The sequence below is a fragment of the Condylostylus longicornis genome, unplaced genomic scaffold, assembly GCF_029603195.1.
Source record: "Condylostylus longicornis isolate FDR11 unplaced genomic scaffold, ASM2960319v2 ptg000013l, whole genome shotgun sequence".
NCBI classification, from domain to species: domain Eukaryota; kingdom Metazoa; phylum Arthropoda; class Insecta; order Diptera; family Dolichopodidae; genus Condylostylus; species Condylostylus longicornis.
Genome location: NW_026577982.1, coordinates 163387 through 177378, shown reverse-complemented (window position 1 = coordinate 177378; position 13992 = coordinate 163387). Strand labels below are relative to the sequence as shown.

Genomic DNA, 13992 nt, shown 5'->3' with positions numbered 1-13992 from the left:
GATTTCTTTTTACAATGTTCAATTAAATTATTTACTAATTATTTATTATTTAATGTACAATTTTATTTAAAATCCAAAGTGTAGCTATAATAATTATTATGAGTATTATTGCGCCATATACACAATTTCATTCAAGAAATTTCAGTCTCTTTGTTAGTCTTATAGGGCCCCAGATATATTATAACCTGTCCTGAATATTATTTGCCTATATATTGAATTTTTTAATAAAGGTATTTACTAAAAATTTTAATAATCTTATGTAGTATAACAATTCTTAATTATTATTAATTCATAATTAATCAAATGCTAACCCAAATTTTATTATTCATATATTCTTATACATAACCATATAGTAAGTTTTTAGTAAATTACTTAAAAACTGATAATAATTTTAATTAAAAATTTTTTTTTGCTGGCAAATCTGTTAAAAATACATGGAAAATTTTATATTTATGTATATTTCCATTTTGGTTGTTGTTAAGCGTTATTTATCTTGCACTTTAACATTTAATATTTTTATAAAATTTAAAATTTTTATTTACTTTTAATAACTTAAAACTTATAATTACCTACCATATGAAATTTAATGACAATAAATGAATAATAAAAATAAAAGATATTTGTTTTATATTTTATAATCTCTTAATTAATAAAATTATGCACGTATGGTACGTGTAAATTTACATAATATCAAAAATGTAAATATATGTACATAATACGTAAATTTAAATGCACAGTACTACTACTTAGCACTACAAATGTAGAATTTAAAATATCAATGGAAAAATATTTTGCTTGCCTTTTCTCACTTTTTTTTTTGTTCGATAATTTTAAAATGAAATTGTATGTTGATTTCTTTTAAAGCACATTAAATTGAAACTGCACATTATTAGTAAACTGAAATTACAATACTGCCAGTTGTGTAAAAATCTTGAAAGTTCGTATTTTTAGCATAAAAAATTTCATCGAGAGCAACGACATATTGTGTATACAAAATTTTCATATAAGAAATTGAGGTGAAACTAGATTTATTATATAGTTAAGCTGATGATATCACTGGAAATAAGAGCACTCCTAATAAATACTCGTATTATGGCATATTTACAAAAACTATTATATTATATAATATTCTTATTACATTACATAAAAGTAGAATAAGTAAATGGCTTCAAATTTATATGTTTTAGGTATATACATTACGAATTGATTCTTAAATATAAGATTGTGATTTAAAAGCATGATGCATAATCTGAAATACTGAATCTACATATATATTTTACAAAATTTTCGAAATAGGACTATAGATAGAATGGCACATAAATTTTTTTTAATATAAATCTTAACACTGGCAACTCTTTAAAATAATTCATATGTATATAATATAATGTCACTCAATCTCTATCAGTATAGTCTTTATCATATATTTCGTTAATCGATCGTTATATTATTTTATTCAATATTAAACAATTTTCTAATTTCTGTTATTTTTAAAAAAAATAAAAAATCACTCATAAACAAACACAAGTGAGATCATTTTTAATAGAGAACAGAGAACTAAAGTATTAGCTCTCTCCCTTATCTATAATTTAATCAGCTTTTATTATCTATTATTGAAGGTTTTTTTATTTAATGTTGCCATACCAATATTGAATTTTAAATGTGTAGCACTTTGGCGGATAGATAGCTCACCGTTATAGTTCAGTATCATGAACAGATAGCTGATAAAATCGATTAATACATTGAACAAAAAGTGTTTTTTTTTTTTTTTTTGAGAGTGGTTAAAAAGTATTTTTTGCACTACAAAATCTATTGAAAATTTCGTGTATCGTGCGATAATTTATATATTATTATTTACTACGATTATATTTATCCATATATATGTATTAATTATTATTCAATATAGCTGAAATGTCACAAACAATTCATCTTGAAAATTTAATGTTTGAAAATTAGTTTTGAATTTAATTCGTTCGTGTTCGTGAATTTTATTTCGAATATTTATAACGATCATTAGTAAAAGAACTTACATAGAATGTTAATTGAGTTATAGTTTTGTTATGGCAACTCTTTTTCATATACATTAATAGAGTCACATTAAATTAACAATGCACAACACAAAAAATATTTAGTAAATTAAATAAAAAAACCGATTGTCAAATGAGGGGGAGGGAAGTATTTCACCAGTAATCACTATAAAAGAATAATTTCAACCCGTTTTCAGCGAAAAATAAATTTTGTAAGCATAACTTTAATTTTATAAAGCAATTAAAGTGGCTAAACTAAAGCTTCTAGTTATTAAAATTAAAACTATTGATTTTGTCAGTTTTAGCTTGCCTCCCTAAGTTCTATAAAATATAGGAAATTTCACGCTATTCCGATAATTTAAAGAGGGAGAGTTTCAGGTTGTAAATTTTTTTAAATTACTCATGTTAACGGTCCTTACGTATATATTACAGTATTTTATGTTAGTATGTCAAACTATATTTGTATAATATGGAAATTTCGTTTCGGTTAATATTGTTTAGGAATTATTTCAATCCGCCGTTAAAGAGTAATTCGAATAAACTCAATGAATTGAAAAAAATTACTCAAATATTTATGACAATATAACATGCACATATACCACTGTGTATATATTATATACAAATATGTACATATGCTTATAAATATGCAAATGTTATACTTAACCAAGCTATGCAATGACTTTGACTTATTAGTAAGTACAGTTTAGAGTATATCGTTCATAGGCGTAAACGTGTAATCTTTAAAAGTATTAGAAGCGTAATATTGATAAACTTTCGTTTTGTATTTTTTGCTTTTTTTATTTCCAGTTTAGTTTTATTTTAATATTGTGACTGACAAGCGAAAAGTGATACTAGAACTAAAATAATAAGTTAATTACGATATATGTATACAATAAAAATAAAGTAAACACTATGTTGCATAATGAGGAGATCAAGAAACGTATCATGTGTGTTGGAATGTGTGTTTTAGATATTGTTCATGTTTGCGAAAAATTTCCCGTGGAAGATACTGATAAAAGGTAAAATTAAACAATAGGGAGTCATATATGTGCACTTATATATTATTTAAGCATGTTATGTGTAGAAACATGATGTACCTAGCCAAAATACTCACAATGAATACATATTTACTTTCATTCATTAAAATTTTGTACGTACGATCTCATTTTACAGTCAATTTCTGTAAAAAATTGTTATTGTTTCCTAATCTATTATTATTGTTTTGTGCAGAAAAAATTCATTTTTTTTGTATTGTGGCATTAAATTACAATAAATAATGTTTGGGTGTTTTTGAAAGTTTTCTTCTCTGTAAAACATTGCATGTTTTAAATTGCATAGTGCAGTGTTTAACAGTATTCAAAACTTTGTGAAAGTAACCAATGATTGATAATTTACAAGCATATTGTACCATTGTAGCGTAATGGTCGCTTGAATTATTTCTAGAACAGGTTCATATTTCTTCATACACACATAATGCTTGTTCTTAGTTTGGCAGGCAATGAGACTTTAATTATCATGAGGCTCATATAAACTCTATAACAAATTGAAAATATTCAATAATTTGTTTTTTATTTTCAGATGCTTGCGAGGTCATTGGCAAAGAGGTGGCAATGCATCAAACAATTGTTCAGTTTTACGTCAGTTAGGTGCTGAATGTGAATTTTTAGGAATGTTAAGTAATTCTAAAGGATTTCAATTTTTAAAAGAAGATTGTCATCAAAGGTTGATACACATTGAAAATTGTCCCAATATTGATATAGATCCTCCATTTTCATCCGTAATATTAAATGAAGAAAATAGTTCACGTACAATAATACATTCAAATCCAAATTATCCAATATTAAAATACGAACATTTCGAAAATATTGATTTGAGTTTATATAAATGGATTCACTTTGAGGTAATTATAATATTATTTATCATAAAAATATTCAAAATAATTGTTATACGTATTTACATGTATACATACATATGTGTACATATTTATTTTAAATTTTTTTTCAATATAATATACATAGCATAATCTTTAAGTAAATAAATAAGCTGTCATTATATAGGGTCGTAATCCTGAGGAAACCACACGTATGATAAAAAAAATTGTAGAATACAATAAAATTGCCAAACCAGAAGACCATATTAAAATTTCAGTAGAGCTTGAAAAATTAAAACCCGAATTATTAGTATTAACAGATCAAGCTGATGTTGTATTTATGGCCAAAGATTTAGCAATATTTTTCAACTTTTTTACACCAAAAGAAGCTGTTTTTGGATTAAGGAATATGATTTCAAACAAGTGAATGAAATTTATTTTCTTTAAATTTAATACTTAAATTTTTCTTATTTTTTTAGAAATAACATTATAATTTGTACTTGGAGCTCTGAAGGCTCAGCAGTATTAGATTCAACAAATAATTACGAAATCATACCAGCTTTTCCACCAGATAATATTATTGACACATTAGGTGCTGGTGATAGTTTTTGTGCTGCTGCAATTTATGCTTTAAGTAATGGTGAAAATTGTTTTAAATCTGTAGAATTTGGTAATCGTATTGCCGGGTTCAAACTATCTTTTTATGGATATGATAAAATATCTGAATTTAATAAAAGCTAATTTATAAAAAAGAGGATCTATTATCTTCAATTATTTATATAACATATTATGTATATCTGCATATTAGTTTTATTATAGACAACTGGATAAAAAACATTATTTTTTCTCTTAACCCAATAAGTTATGCAAACTTAATACAAGCGCCTTAATTCTGCAAGCTTTAACCGCTAAAAGTTTACTTTGTGTTTTACGATAATTAAATATAAAAAATATAAAGCAGATTTCAAGGTAAATTTCAAACAAAGTTTAACCTGATAGATAAATTTTCATATATTTAATAAATTTTTTATTAAAGTTATAAACATAATTAGAATACAAATATCCACTTCACAATTTAACAACTGCAAAGATATTTTTAATTGCGCCGAATGAAACGTAATTAATAGGCAAAGCGGCACTTTGAAATTTGACAATTTCCAAATTTTTTTATAATGAAGCAAAACAACGATTTATATCTGCTGTCAAGTCCTATACTTTAATAAGCAGCAAATTCAAAATTAGAAAATACATATAACAATTTAGAAATTTTAGCTTGAAGTTCTATTTTTATTCATAATATGCTTTATTTAATTACATTAAAGGATATTGTAATGCATTTATGGTTCCTGAAGGTGAAATCAGAACAAGAGCAATTTTCCGTTGCAGATTACGCCAGAATTAACGCACGCAAGAATGAACGCCAATACGCACGTTGCAGATTGGCCAAAATTAAGCGGTAATCCCAATTTTCCTTTAGTATAAATGAAGCAATTAAACGAAAAATTTTTGGGGCGCACGTGAATAGCTAATCCAAACAATATTTTTTCCCATTTTTTCCTTAAATATGTTGTTTATTAGAAATACTTAAATTTCCATAAGTTTATTAAATTATTGCTTTTTGTATTAAAAATTTTGTTTTAAATCAAATATTAAAATATTTTCACTTAAAAAAACGTCATATGCGCTACCCATATGTAAACAGCAAAACGTTTTTGGTTTTATTTTGACAAACTGTCAAAACTTAAAATTGGCGCTTCGAATAAAGGGAAATTTATTTTATACGTAATTGTAAAATGTAAACAGTTCACATTTGTAATTTGAAATAGTTTGTTAAATGTAAAACAATATAAAAAGACATTGGTTATAAAACTGCAAAATAAAACTGTTCTGCTAAGTAAAATTAATTTAATGGAAGTCATGGATGATTTTTTTGGTGACAATGAAGACTTTGAAAATTTTTCGCTTGAAAGTGTTTCTAGCAACGAGATAGGTAGGTAAAGTTGCCCATATAAATGTATTTAGTATTAATACTAAAAATCTTAAAGATTCTCAATACATTAAATGTTTGAAGGAAAATTTTGGACACAACAACTTTCGACCAATGCAGTGGAAAGTTATCTCTTCTGTAATGCTCGATAAAAGAGATAATTGTGTAGTAATGGCAACAGGATATGGAAAATCTTTGTGCTACCAATTCGTTTCAGTGTATTTAAATACAATTACTGTAGTTGTATCTCCATTAATATCCTTAATGGAGGATCAAGTTCTCTCATTAACTATTTCAAACATAAAATCATGCCTTCTAGGTTCAGCACAAAAAACCAAATCGATATTAGATGATGTTTTAGAATTCAAATATAATTTAGTTTATTGCACTCCAGAATTTTTAACTGGTTCGTTGGGCCGTGAATTTTTATTAAAGCTTAGTCCGAAATTATCATTAATTGCGATAGATGAAGCACACTGCATTAGCAAGTGGGGTCACGATTTCCGTTCAGCTTTTAAAAGTTTAAGCTTCATTAAATCATGCGTACCAGATGTACCTATTTTGGCAATGACTGCTACAGCAACGGAAAAAGTTCGAACTGATATTTGTACTATACTAAAGTTAAAAAACCCTCAAATGGTATGTACGGGATTTGACCGACCAAATTTAGAATTTAATGTTGCACGAAAAAGTTCTATTGGCGTTTGGAAAGATATTGAGCGGCTAATTAAATCAGTACAAACGGGAAGTATAATTATTTATTGTTTAACTAGAAAAAAGACTGAACAACTAAGTGAAATTATACAATCTAATGGCGTAAAATGTAAGCCATACCACGCAGGTTTATCTCTAAAAGAAAGGAAACGAGTACATGAAGATTTTGTCCATGATGAGATCAGAGTAATTGTTGCTACAGTAGCTTTCGGTATGGGTATTGATAAGCCGGATATTCGTGTTGTAATTCATTATGGAATTTCAAAAGATATGGAAAGTTACTATCAAGAAGTTGGAAGAGCGGGAAGAGATGGTTTACATTCGAAATGCTATGCGTTTTTTTCAGATCAAGATTGGAAATTACATGATCTCTTTATATCACAATCCACAGGTTCAACGATTTTCAAAGATATTCAAAGAGATCTTTCGTTAAAGATAAGAGAATACTGTAGTTTATCCACGTGCAGAAGAGATTTCATATTGAAGTACTTTGAAGGCGATAATGTAATTTTACCTAAGAAAAGAAAATATTGTTGTGATAATTGTAAAAATACTTCTGAAAGTGGAAACTTATCGGAAGTATATGAAGAAATCAATTCTGATGGCCTTTGTGACTTTACGGATGATACTCAAAATTTTTTGAGTGTCACTGAGTTAATGGGAGGATGGAAAGGTGTAACAAACATAATTCATTTTTTAAAAGGAAATAAAAGGAAATCTCTAGGAGAACGGTAAAAATAAATTGCAACTACAATTGTTTAGCTTTAAAATAACTAACTTAATGAAAATATTGTAGACTTTTTGAAAACAGCTTATTCGGCGTTGGTAAACACCGAACAGAAGATTACTATAAAATATTAGCAGACATGTTAGAATTCAATGGTTTTATAGTAAAAAGACCTCTTAGTGAGAAAAATCCTCAATCGAATTTCGGTCGAAATAAGCACTTAAAATTTATACATGTTTTAACAATGACGGACCGCGGTAAGAAATGGTTAGATACTAATCCAAAAGAAAAAGTTTTACTCAAGCCATCGAAATCAATGCACAAATTCTTCCAATTGAAAAGAAAAAATACAATGGGGTTACCTTGTTCCAACACGCAATCCGGTTCAAAAATTTTAAACTTAAATATGAAGAAAGAAGAAAAGAATTCAATTGAAAATCTAGTGTCAAAACTTTTTAAAGTTAGATCTTCATTCGCTAGTTCTTTAGATGTTATGCCCTATATGATAATATCTAATAAAGCTATCCATCAGTTAGCTCAAAAATGTCCTCTTAACTTAGATGAATTTAGAGCTGCTCAACTGGATGGTGTATCTGAAATAAAAGTTGTTAAATTTGGACCAGCTTTTATTAATTGCATTCTAGAATCAAAAAATTTTTTGTTGCCTTCTGAAGATATCAATTCCGAAAAAAAAGATAAAACTATAGCTGATTTGCTCGACGAGCATCCATTACCAAGTAAGTACTTTTTTTAGATCTATCATATTTCGTCTGATAATTAAAGTTAAATTTTGAAAAAACTTGTTTTACAATTCTAGATTTGAAACCTTTAACCACAACAATATTGCAAACTTTTGATTTATTTAAATCAGGCAAATCTATCCAAATAATTTCTCAAATTCGTCATATAACGGAATCTACAGTTTCCAATTATCTTAGTGAAGCAATCAAACACGGACTTATTTATGAAAAAAAGCAATTGAATAGATTGGGTGTTTCTGATACAAATTTTGATATAATAACTTCTACATATAGATCTCTTAATACAAAAAATCCTCAGTTGAAAATTCTTAAAGAAAAATGCCCCCCAACTATAACATACGACATGATTAAATTTGTATTGAATTATCATCAAATAAGAGATCATTTAAAAGAAAAAAATGTTACATTTAAAGATCCAGACGATAATATCAACAATAGTGAAATTTCAAGAAAAAATCAAGAAATTTCCAAAAATAACGATGTTTTAGATTGGAGTTTAGAAGATGATTTAGATTTTAATAAAATAGATAACGAAATATCAATAGCAAGTAATTCAATAAATCAAAACTCAATCAGTTTGGTGACAAACACTGAAGATAATAAAAATATTGAATATTTCAATGAAAATAGTGAATTAAATTGGGCTATTGATGCTTTACAAACAGAATATGGCAATGAAAAAGTGTCGGAAAACCTTAATCCAAATAAAATTATTACAATTGATACAGAACAGGTAGATAATATAACTAAAACTCAAATGATTCCTAAAAAACGGAAAATTAATGTTAAAAGAAAAGCATTTATTTATGAGGACGAAAGTAGTAGTAGCAGTGATGAAAACCCCAAAATAAAAGTAAGCCGTTAAAATATAAAAATATTTTTGTTAAAATTATTTAATTTTTATAAATATTTCCATATAAGAAGTTAAAAACTACTTTGAAATTCAATTATGTTAAATAATTTATTATCCAAGAAAATATAGCTTATTTAAATTCGATTACGAGTGTCCAATTAATTTTGCTTATGAATATATTCTCTTTTGAAATTCTAGTAGTCTATAATAATTTGGAATTAATAACAATTAGGAGGTAGTCCTAAAAATTGTATATTAATGATTATTGACAATCATAGCAAGTATTGACTTCTTAATTCATTTCTTGTTTTATCTTTCATTAATTGCCAAAATTAAAATGGAAAATATAAAATAAATATGTATGTTCTGAAATTTTTAATATATTTACTTACAATAAAATATAACTTGTCTGTGTTAAAAAAAATTGCTTCATTCAGTTGGTTTCAGGTTTTTATAATTCAAAAATTTTATTACTAGGCATATAAAAATAAAAAAATAAACTTCCTATATTTACTAAATTCTGCTTTAAAAATACGTTTCCAAAGATGTGCATTACAACATTTGTAGTTAAATAAATCGAATAAAACAACTTTAAATTTATTTTACTTGTTATTGATTTATTATGTAAAAATAACTGATTTTAGCATTTTCTAAAAGCAATGAATCATAAAATTAAGGCCGCTTTTCTACATAGAAATTTTTGCTACAATTTTTCTTTGAAAAATTTTATAAATTTTTTTTATCTAAAAACTTTAAAGCAATTTTGATTCTTTGATTTCTTATGTCTTTTAAAATTTATTTATGTTTAAAATATGCAAAAGCGGATAAATAAAATAAAATAATAAATAAACACAGCCCCAATCGGAAATTTACAAAATTACTCTTACAAAAGAAAAAAAATAAACAAAATACGTACCTACAAATTTTAAAATAAATATTTTTTGGGTTTTGCCCTCAAATAAAGGTTAAAATGAGAAATAATTTGGTCTATTAATTTTTTTTAATATAATATTAAATAATTTTGCATTTGTTTAAAAAAAAAAAAGCAATTTTACCTTTCATAACAATTTTAAATTAATTTAAGTTAATATTTGATAGAAATTAATCGTTATGGCACTCAAGGTTCGCTCTGATTTAAAAAGCCTAAATATATTTACCAAAAATAAATGTGGGACTAAAAATTGTAAATTTTGACTATTCTACACTAAATTGAACGCTCATTTAAGCTATTAAAATTATTATATAATTCATTTATTCTAATAAAACATAGTTTCAAATTAATATCAATTACGCGAAAGTTTTCTTTTTTTAATTTAAATCAAAACATCAAATATTTTACTTCAACTCAAACCTCAATTATTTAACTAAATATGCAAAACAGCATTGTTGTATCTATATGATCTTAAAAATAAAATTAAATTTTGGAATTTTTTTTATCATATTATTTTAAGAATTAATTAAGTAATAGCTATTTTGTTTTATCAATAACTCACTAATTACTATAATCTAAAAAGTAGTAAGATGTACTTAATAAAATACAATTTAAGATTTTAAGCCCTTAAATATAAATATTTTAGTACTTAACTTTAGCCTCTCATTGTTTCCAATAGAGTATTTTTTAAAGGCAACATTTCTTTGACCAAGAATTGAGATTCAGAATACTACTTTTGTAGCTAAAAGTTAATATTATTTTTTTTCTTTATGGTAAAATCATTAATAATGTATTATTTTCTAATAATACATAATTTTAATATCATACTATTTTCTACAAATATCGTAAAATTTTAAATAAATTTAAATATTAAAGCTTTCTAACTTATTTAAAGAAAAAACTAACACTAATAACTACAATACTTTTTTATGTTTCAACTAAAACATGAGTAAATAAACTATGTAATTTAATATCAACTAATTTATATTTTAAAGAATTTAATCCATCGGTATGATAACGTTTTGGTCCACTATGTAAATAATCCATACGTTCTTCATTTGGCTCTTCAATACCATGCCTAAGCATTATATATTTGCTGAAATCTGGTGAAAATCGACAAATTTCAATATTTTTTGCTTTTAATCGTCCATAAAAATCATCATCTTCACCACCCCAACCAGTAAATAAATTTGACATACCATTTACGAATTTAAATTGCTCAGTTCGTATTGCAACAGCTCCACCAAATAAACCTAAATATGGTAAATTATAACGAAATTTATCTAAACTTGAGCACATGTGACGTGGTTGCTCGGTACATGCATATATTTGACCTAAACTCATAGGCATTAAATCAACATCATGTAATATCAAACATGGAAATCCAAATTTTATAGCCATTTCATAACCAATGTTAAATAATTTTGCTCTATTAAATGGTTTTTCATCATATTGTTCAATTAAAAATATTCTATAATGTATACGTTGCTTACGTAAAAAATTATGCATATAAATTAAAAATGAATGCAATTGCTCTTCTCTTTTACGATATGGTATTATTATGGCACTACTAAATTTCGGACGGCATTCATCTGATGTATATTCACCACCTAAACGTATTTCATCGCTATTAAATAATTGTGAACGATATGTTTGCGTAAATAAATAATCATTATCAAATATAATATCATCATATTCGCACGCTATTAAACGTTCCAAAGAAATATTACTAGTTGTTTCAGGCACTAAATTATCATATACATCTTTTGCTTCAATATATTCATAATATTTTGCATAACGATCTGGCCATATTATTATAATAAGTATTATAGTTGCTGCAATATATCCTATTATTGATGGACTAGAAAATTTTTTTAACACTTTTCTTGTTAACATAATGAAAAAATGTAATAATATGCCCCTATTTTTGACTAATTTCGATCGGGGAAGACGTGAATCTACAATATTTCTATATCTAAAAGTAAACGGAAAAAGAAATTTAATTAAGAAGCAATAGTTACCGTTAAAAAAAAAAACTAAAAGCACTTTAAATTTTTATAGTGGCTTCGGTAATAAGCAATACTCTTACAAAAAATTTTCACATGCTTATCTTATCTGAAAACAAATTACGGTAAAATCCTAAAAATCAAAAGAGTTTAATAGATAAGCTTAATCTTCGGACATTATACAATCAGATAGTTTTGTTGAACAATGTAATACAATTAATTGAATAAGAAGATAAGAGTGCTAACACTTGATTTTTTCAGGTAGGTAGGTAGGTCGATAGGTACTTTGGAGGATATTACGAAAAAATAAAGCCAGTCTAACTTTACCTTTGAAATTTTAATTTTTTTTTTTTTTTTTGTCAAATATTTAATAAATACACAGAGCAGTTGTATGTAATAAATAATTTTAATATTATTACAAAAAAAACCAATCAATATGAAAAAGTAAGAACAAAATTTCTAGATGTTGGCACGTTTCCATCATTTTACTAATATTCAATTCATATACCATGCATATTTCGGCATTATACAAAATGGAAAATATTTAATTGATTTTAAAAATTTAATCAAACCAATTTACTAATAACAATTTATTTTTAGCAGTAAGGATATGGGACTGAGTACCTAAAAGCGTCATTATCGCAATCAATATAATTTTATTGATTTTACGTTGCATTTGTGAAGTTTACGAAAACAAAATTTGTACCATGACATTGTAAGAAATTTAAGCATATTACATTTAAATAGGATCCTATAATAAATAAGAATACGTATGTACCTACCCGTTAATGTAGAAAATTTCAATAAAAAACATTGTAAATAAGGAGTTACATATATCAACGTACTGAATATGCAAAAGCCCAAATAGGTAGGTTCCTTTAATTTTTCAAATTACATCAACTTCAAATTCGAATTTAGATTTAAAATGACTGTATAAGAGTTGCATAAACTCCACATTTAATTTTTTCACGGCACCCAAATTTTTTATGCCACATAGTTATATGTATGTATGTAAGTATATATAGCCGATCTTTTAATGAAAATTCTGATTAAAGTTGCCTTAAAAAATAATTTACCTCATAATCCATATTATAATTGACACCTAAAAATAAATTTTAAAAATTTTTTAAATCCTAAACTTTCAATAATTGAAAATTTTTGAATTTTACTGCTTTGAAGCTGTTTATTGATGTTTTTTGTATTAAGAAAAATCTGATTTTTGACAATTGAAATTAGCAGCCGCATTAACAAAAACAAGTACTACCATCGTTTACCAATTTCCCTATTTAACCAAGGAAAAATAATTTGACAAAACTGCATCATCTCAATGATAAAGATCTAATGATCAAAGTTCATGGTTTATATACAAATAATATATGTACTGATATAATTTCTTAACAATTTTCTATCTGGTTTATTTACTTAAGTTTATTTAATTAACACAACGAAAAAGAAATAAATAATTAATGAAATAAAAGTAAAACACTAGACTTTACAATAGCATTATTTTTGTTTACTTAATTCCTAGCTTATGTAACGCTTTCTATTAACTCGGCATACAGTGGTCGTATGCATTTGGTTTTAGATGTTTAAATTTTTAAATTACTTATTAATATTAAATTAATTCTAATATTATTTTTTCTTACTCCTTCTTTCTTTTTCCTTACCCTTCTATCTATAAATAATGACGGTTTTAGTTAGTGTAACTGACACCTACGTTAGTTGGCTAAAGTATATTTATTTTGCTATACTAAAATGATTGTACAAAGCAATCATCTGAAATAAAAAAACATGAATAAAGGTGATAATTAAACCAGTAGGAAAAATATAATATGCAATACAAAAAACTTCTCGCTTCAAAATTGCATTTTATTTATATAATATGATAATTGATTTTCCTCTGCGAGATTTCGCATTTTAGATTAAATTTATTTTTCTAGTATGTACTGCAGTGTGATATTGTATAGACTGCTGCAATAAACAGTTTTCAAATGACTTAAATTTTTATTTAATACTTACATATACTTTAAGTATTAAAAATTTTAGTTTTGTTTTATATTTGCTTTGAACGTTTGAATGATTTCTTAAGAAAAATGGACATAATTAAGAGCATAATTGA

At 25.4% G+C, this 13992-nt stretch overlaps 3 protein-coding genes across 6 annotated transcripts; 2 read left to right on the top strand and 1 right to left on the bottom strand.

Moving 5' to 3' along the window:
- Window positions 1–2729: 2729 nt before the first annotated feature.
- LOC129605554 (ketohexokinase-like) lies at window positions 2730–4646 on the top strand. Of its 3 annotated transcripts, none has more exons than XM_055515386.1 (5): window positions 2730–2770; window positions 2832–3043; window positions 3603–3924; window positions 4082–4317; window positions 4374–4646. In XM_055515386.1, the coding sequence occupies exons 2-5, from the start codon at window positions 2937–2939 to the stop codon at window positions 4633–4635; spliced, it is 927 nt and encodes a 308-aa protein (XP_055371361.1). In that variant the 5' UTR covers window positions 2730–2770; window positions 2832–2936; the 3' UTR covers window positions 4636–4646. The 3 variants fall into 3 exon arrangements, with proteins under 3 accessions (XP_055371361.1, XP_055371362.1, XP_055371360.1); XM_055515387.1 differs by having other exon boundaries at window positions 2733–2757; XM_055515385.1 differs by having other exon boundaries at window positions 2742–3043.
- Window positions 4647–5668: 1022 nt separating this feature from the next.
- On the top strand, window positions 5669–12875 carry LOC129605495 (bifunctional 3'-5' exonuclease/ATP-dependent helicase WRN-like). 2 transcript variants are annotated; one of them, XM_055515282.1, is made up of 5 exons: window positions 5669–5884; window positions 5940–7326; window positions 7392–8059; window positions 8140–8936; window positions 12474–12875. In XM_055515282.1, exons 1-5 carry the CDS (start codon window positions 5803–5805, stop codon window positions 12477–12479), a joined length of 2940 nt encoding a protein of 979 aa, XP_055371257.1. In that variant the 5' UTR covers window positions 5669–5802; the 3' UTR covers window positions 12480–12875. The 2 variants fall into 2 exon arrangements, with proteins under 2 accessions (XP_055371257.1, XP_055371255.1); XM_055515280.1 differs by lacking the exon at window positions 12474–12875 and having other exon boundaries at window positions 8140–9080.
- LOC129605496 (beta-1,4-galactosyltransferase 1) lies at window positions 9449–13079 on the bottom strand. The gene is made up of 2 exons (XM_055515283.1): window positions 12950–13079; window positions 9449–11842 (listed from the first exon to the last, which is right to left on the bottom strand). The coding sequence occupies exons 1-2, from the start codon at window positions 12952–12954 to the stop codon at window positions 10795–10797; spliced, it is 1053 nt and encodes a 350-aa protein (XP_055371258.1). The 5' UTR covers window positions 12955–13079; the 3' UTR covers window positions 9449–10794.
- Between the last annotated feature and the right edge of the window lie 913 nt (window positions 13080–13992).